This window comes from Pan paniscus, chromosome 12 (genome assembly GCF_029289425.2).
Source record: "Pan paniscus chromosome 12, NHGRI_mPanPan1-v2.0_pri, whole genome shotgun sequence".
NCBI classification, from domain to species: Eukaryota; Metazoa; Chordata; class Mammalia; order Primates; family Hominidae; genus Pan; species Pan paniscus.
The window spans coordinates 32,811,103-32,817,454 of record NC_073261.2 but is presented as its reverse complement, the minus strand read 5'-3'; the positions used below and the strand labels follow the sequence as shown (position 1 = coordinate 32,817,454).

Below are 6,352 nucleotides of genomic sequence, written 5' to 3'. Positions count from 1 at the left end.
GTCTGTCCATGATGTACAAAAGTTGTTCCTGAATGAGATCAACTTGGAATCACACACCCACATATTTCCAGAATTCCATCCAATAAATTCACAAACACTTGAAAATCACAATACGTATTTTAGGTAATGGGCCATAAGAGATTATTTTAATTGTAAGAAAATGTACAAAAAGTTTTGCCTTTTACAAATTTTCTATTTAATAGCAATAAAATGAAGTGACACTAAAGTACCAAAAAGCCTGAACAGTATGATTTCTTTGTATCAACAGTGAAGAGCTCCCTTGTATATGGAGTTCCCAAACAGTAAGTTTTCTTAATCCTGATCATCTGTGGCCAGTATAAAAGAAAGGCCTGACAGGAAAATTTAAGGAGCCAGCTGGGTAACTCCATATGAGGGAACTCTTGGTGACATTCAAAAAACTCACACTTCCACTTTCAAAATCAAGAAACACACCAACCCGGCCCAGAGGTTTCTCTATATAGTGAGGAAACACTGGGGAGGTGGTCAAGAGATTGAAATGATTATCCACCTTCAGACACAAAAGAAGAAATATGTCCTCAGAGTTAACCATTGTGCTATTCTTCCTTATCCAGGAGTCGTTACAGACTCCCAGAGCCCAGTCACAAGAGTTGTCCACATCCAGCTCCCAGTAGTGTTTCCCAAAGGAGAAGACCCTGGCTCCCCATGCAGCAAAATAGTCAGATCTGTCAGAATTCAAAGGTCCACGTCTAAACATCCAACTTCTCACATCCTCAAAGAGCCTGATATTGTGATTGGTTACTTCAAAATGGAAGGAAATGTCCACTGTAGAAAAAAGAGAATGTTCCAGTGAAAATCAGTTTATAAATTCTTATGTTCAGATAAGAAAGATTCTCACTAGAAAACACAGGTCAAGATTAGAAAGAAACTTCTGTCTGGAAAAATGTTGGAATCAAAGGGTGTTAGGAGATCTGCACAAGTAAATGGCTAAACTAGGATGATCACAATTTCCATAAACTCAAAAAGTATAAAGGGGAGGAAGGTCATGTCTATGTCTCGTTAGCGACCTTTCATAACAACTGAGAAACTGGAAGCTCCTGCACTGCAGCCAAGTCCATAGCCATAAAATTAACCTTCATTGTCTCTTCTCCGTCAGGGCAGAGCAGGAGGCTTTGGACAGGAGATGAGGTGGGCAGCCATTCTTAGTCCCAAATAAAAAAGTTATCACTTTCCAGAAATATTATGATCTGCCACTTAAGCTAGCAAATTCATACTTAAAGAGAAAATCTGAATCTGCCTTCTGAAAAGTGCTGATTCCTTGCAAAAATTATCTGACTTTCATGCCAGATTCAGGCACAGACTTCTTTTATTCTGCTGGATTTGTCATGATCTATCCTGGAGTTCTATCTAAGACCTCATCAACCACCAAATCATGTTCCTATTGTTGACAGATTCTCGGTTTTTGCATTGTTATATAAGTTACTCATGTATGCTTTAATTGATTAAAAACATGATTAAAATTATAAATGCTATGAAATTTCACCTAAAAATGTATTTTTTTAAAAAAAACGCTGTCACTCAAATCAGTCGTTAACTGCACTGAATTTGAAATTGAAATGTCCTGAATTCAGTTCTGTATACTTCATGTAATAATTATATACATGAAATTGTATCAGAGAATGGTTCCTAAAGTCCTAAAGAGCCCTTCTGCATGTTTTATTTTTCTAAGAAATTTGTTATATGGCTGATTCCTATTACATTTCACCAGCTTTTATTTCGTTTTGTCTGTTTGATGATAGTGAAACTATAAATATAAATACCTATTCACAGGCTATTCTCTTCTTTTAGATGAAAGATCATTACACTGGGAAAGCTGCCCATAGAAAACCATAATTGAAGGCATTGCATGTGGATCCCACCAACAGGGCCACACTCACCTCGGAAGCGGTTGAGCCTGTACACCAGTCCAGTGATGGGTCCTGCAGTGAGCTCTGGATTCACAGGCTGGGGCATGTGCAGCAGCACGGACTCACTCCTGCAAGGAAGTAGGTTGAGTTGGTTAACTTTCTGATGTCTGTGTTTAAGAAACAGATTCCAACAGAAAATGCTTCATTCAAACCCACTTCTGATACCGTAATGTACCTCCACAACGCTAGGATGGGTTTGTGGCTCTTAGGGAATCTTTCTAACTATTCACTCCATTTCTAACCTACTGCCACTGAAAGATAAATGCCTCTCTCCCTATCTGCCACCAAATAGTTTATCTCTAATTATGATTCTGAATCGCAAAAAGAGGCAACTGTATTCTAGCAAACTCTGCATTGCACTCTTCAAAACATAAACCCCTGAGTCACATGGGAAAGTAAGAAAAGATTAATGTCTGATAAAAGGCATAGGTGACATTCATCATACCACATCAACACATGACTACACACACATACACACACAATCACACTGACACATTATGGTGTTAGTAAATTATGTTTTCACTTTGTTGGAAACAGCTTGATGTTTTTCATAGCATGCCTTGTGCTCCAGTTTGCACTGATGGCCAAAAACATACCTTGCCACGATGTCTCCCAAATCCTGTAGAGAGAGAGAGAGAAAAAAAAATGACTTCTTTAGAAAGTTGTCATTCTTGTTGGGTGAGGTGGTTCACACCTGTAATCCCAGCACTTTGGGAGGCCAAGGTGGGTGGAACACCTGAGGTCAGGAGTTCCAGACTAGCCTGGACAACATGGCAAATCCCCGTCTCTACTAAAAATACACACACACAAAAAAATAGTGGGGTGTGGTGGTTCATGCCTTTAGTCCCAGCTACTAGGGAGGCTGAGGCAGGAGAATTGCTTGAACCAAGGAGGCAGAAGTTGCAGTGAGCTGAGATTGGGCCATTGGACTTCAGTCTGGGTGACAGAAGAAGACTCTGTCTCAAAATAAACACACAAAAAAGTTGCTATTCTGCCTATCTGGTCTTTAGGTTTTCAAAACTTTAGAATTACCACATACTATCACTGCAACTCTTTTAAAATGTGTTCTTATCTCTAACAATTATACCAGTAAGACCTATTGACAACATGAATTTCTGATAAATTAAGGACCCTAAATTTGAGTGAGAGAGAAAGGTGTGAGTAGTGACTGCGCATTGCTGCAGCTGTCTACAATGTGGTCTTTTTCAGGGCTAGTCCCCAAAGTGTAATGTGGCTCAAATCAAGCATGAAATTTTTTCTTCCAGAGTTTTAATGAAATGTGCTGGAGGAGGAAGCTTGTGGTAGAAAATGTTGTATGGAAATCTAGTTGCACAATTCCATAAAGCTTTATTTCCATGATTAGGGTAGGAGTTATAGTTTATCTCTATAACCGGTGGGAATGACTCTCACCGTCAGTGCAGGAGATGAGGAAATAATGTCTTTGGTACCCAATGGAAGGCAAAGATGTAAAGGTCAGCTAACACAAAGTGTCTCAAGGGGCATCCTCCATTCTTACCTGGAGCAGCTCCACATCTGGTTTATGACACATTTCCATTAGTTCCTGATACATTTCTTTCAAGTGTTTACTCTTTTGATCCATTTTGACCCAACTTCTCTGGAGTTGCTGAAAAATCTCTTGGTATTCCTTGTTCAGTCTCTCTAAATGTTGTTTTTCTTCCTTATGGAGAACCGGATGCAGCTTCCTATACTCATTCCTGATCATCTGTGCCCGTAAAACCACATCGCCCTGTAGGGATATGAATTTTGTAGGTTATATACCCAGGCCTACTTCCACCTCACAGAGCCCACAACTTCATCCTCCTCATTCCTTCTTTTATTTTCCATCCTTTACAAACAGGATAATGAGTTAAGCAAGACCTTCCTTCAAAATTTATGTAATTCATCAATTCCCAAACACCTGCAAAAAAGCCCTTTAGGTTTAAATGTTTAAATCAAATCGGAAATACAATTAGAAAACAACTAAAATTTATGATTGATTGTTACATTGTCATGGATAATACACATAATCTTTGTTATTCAGTTAGGTTGTTGTTTCAAATCTCTGTACTTCACAGCCTGAACAATCACTCTTAGTAGAAATGTTTTTAGTATATTATAATCAGGATCAGAAGCCATCACACAAAAAGGATCTTAGTAAAAAATTTAACCCCCATCTCTCAAACCGACTACCTCTTTTCTGTCTCCTATCTTTCTTCTGTCAAATCCATAGACTCTGTATTGCACTGCCATTCTAAGAACATTAATCCCCATTCCATTGTGTTTCTCTTCTCAATAATGACATATTTATCCTCTCACTGCCCCAGTCATTTTTTATCCCTTCTCCTCAGCTTTTCCTCATGTTGTATTTTCTCCTACTTGGACTGGCATCGTGTGGGTCCTTTGCTACCAGATTTCACCAGCACAGGCACATTTCTTAAATTACTGTTCCCACCCGATTTCTTCCCCCTGGACAATATCATATTCACCAATAAATGCCTTTATTTCTCAATAATATACTATTTAATCAACATTTCATAATTAATTTTATACAGAAAACTCTGTCTGAAGTACTTATTAATTTTAAGCACATACTTGCCCTTCAGAATTTATGTTTATTTTTTACTTATCTGAAAAGCATTTACAGAAAACCTGAACAATCGTTATATTGAACAGTCTGGTTGTTTTCCAGCCTATGAATAAACACATGACAAAATCTGGCATATGAGAATTTCAACTCAAGTTGCTAATATAAATGTCAGCATGCCTGTCTCAAGCTGGTCAGGAGGACTCACGGTCTCATACTTACCCTCCAGAGGAAGGCTGTTCTTCCCTCCTCATATAGATTTCTCTGATTTTCTTGAATCTTTTTCCATAAAATCCTCATTTGCTTTAAGAGTTTCTCCTGCAAAAGAATTACAAGGTTGAACAACAGAAAGTCAAATGCCAAAGATTCCACCATCTGAGTGGTATACGCAGGCAAGGGATCTAATATATAAATACATTAGTGAGAGGAGAAAAAAACAAAATTTTTCATTGCTCATCCTTAATTGATATTTTTCAGTTTGAGGTTTCAGAATGTAGAACAGCTTAGGGAACTGAAGAGTGAAGATTTCCTGTAACCCAGCTAAATTAGTTCAGGGAAACATCCTGCTTCAGAACCCACTATGCTAGCCCGATTTTGTAGTGTGCTACTCCCATACTCATTTGTCCAGTAATATTAAATATATTTCCAAAATATCTTTCTTTGCACTGGTAGTTTTGGTAGCTTTTCAATGTCATTAGCATTGAACTGTAGAGTCAATTATAATGACATTTACTTAATCAGTCTCTTTTTGGGTGCAAGCTCCATGAAGGAAGGTAGAGTTGCACATTTTATTCAAAATGTCATCATTGGTACCTAGAACAGCACCTGGCACTCAGTAAAGAATGGAGTAATCACCGTGATTCTCATCATCCTTCTAATCTCTTTAACTCTGCCACCCTCCAGCTTTCAGGTGATCACAGAGCTATCTCTTACCCGGTGTTCCTCAGCTGCCTCTTCGATGGGATAGTGTTTGTGAGCCCCGTGCTCCTGAGAGTTGGAGCACAGCAAGCAGAGGAGACCCTTGTCCATGTCACAGAACATCTTCTTTGTTTCCCTATGGGTCCCACATATTTGTTTCTCAGAGCTCAGGAATTGCCAGAGACTGGCTTTTCTGGCAATGGTCACTAAATTCTTCAGAAGAATATTGGTTTTGAAGTCCATTTTCGGTGATGGTTCCCTGCATGCAGGGCAGTTTGCAGGACTTCGGGCTTCCTCCCAGGAAAGGCAGAGACAGGGCCTACAGAAGCTGTGCCCACAGCAGATGGTGACAGGGTCTACCAGGTAGTTCAAACAGATGACACAGGTGAGTTCCTTCTGGAAGGCATGTGAGAAGTCTGAGTCCATTTTCCTAAGGAAAGAAAACCACAGGAATTTAAGCTTCTACCCTGGAGAGACAAAGATCCAAGCAAAGTTTGAATCAGATCGTGATCGAATAATATCCTTTCTTTCTAAAGAAGTATAGGCTTTAATCTGCAATGACAGAAATAGGAAAAACAGAAAACTAAGGCACAAAGAGACATCAACCTCTAGAAAAAGTGACTGTTCTCCAATCAACACATGACCAGCTTTCCAAACTCTACTTTCTTGCATGGAAGAATGTTGGATTTTTTGAGGTGTTAGTATCCACCAAATTGCTTGGGCTTCAAGGGTTTCATCAACCTCTAAACTCAAGGTTTGAGTCTTGAATGGTCTGAAAATCAGTAACACTCTTAATTGCCAGTGATTGGTTTAAAGAAGGGAAGCTAACTAAGCTCTTCTACTCTCATTATTTTATTTAACTATAACAACCATCCATAATGACTTTTCCAGAAGGACATTGCTT

The 6,352-nt window shown here is 38.9% G+C and overlaps 1 protein-coding gene across 1 annotated transcript; it reads right to left on the bottom strand.

The window, feature by feature from the left end:
* Positions 1-322: 322 nt before the first annotated feature.
* Positions 323-5,874, bottom strand: LOC129397218 (tripartite motif-containing protein 43). Its single transcript, XM_055108376.1, has 6 exons — positions 5,464-5,874; positions 4,753-4,848; positions 3,463-3,693; positions 2,543-2,565; positions 1,917-2,014; positions 323-804 (listed from the first exon to the last, which is right to left on the bottom strand). The coding sequence occupies exons 1-6, from the start codon at positions 5,872-5,874 to the stop codon at positions 323-325; spliced, it is 1,341 nt and encodes a 446-aa protein (XP_054964351.1).
* Between the last annotated feature and the right edge of the window lie 478 nt (positions 5,875-6,352).

Bases quoted from the DNA above. Each gene is read 5' to 3' on its own strand.
- LOC129397218 (XM_055108376.1), bottom strand. From the start codon at position 5,874: ATGGACTCAGACTTCTCACATGCCTTCCAGAAGGAACTCACCTGTGTC. The intron at 3,694-4,752 runs GTAAGTATGAGA...ATATCCCTACAG, and splicing joins GAACAGCCTTCCTCTGGAGG to GGCGATGTGGTTTTACGGGC. The intron at 805-1,916 runs GTGAGTGTGGCC...TTTTTTCTACAG, and splicing joins CAGGCTCAACCGCTTCCGAG to TGGACATTTCCTTCCATTTT.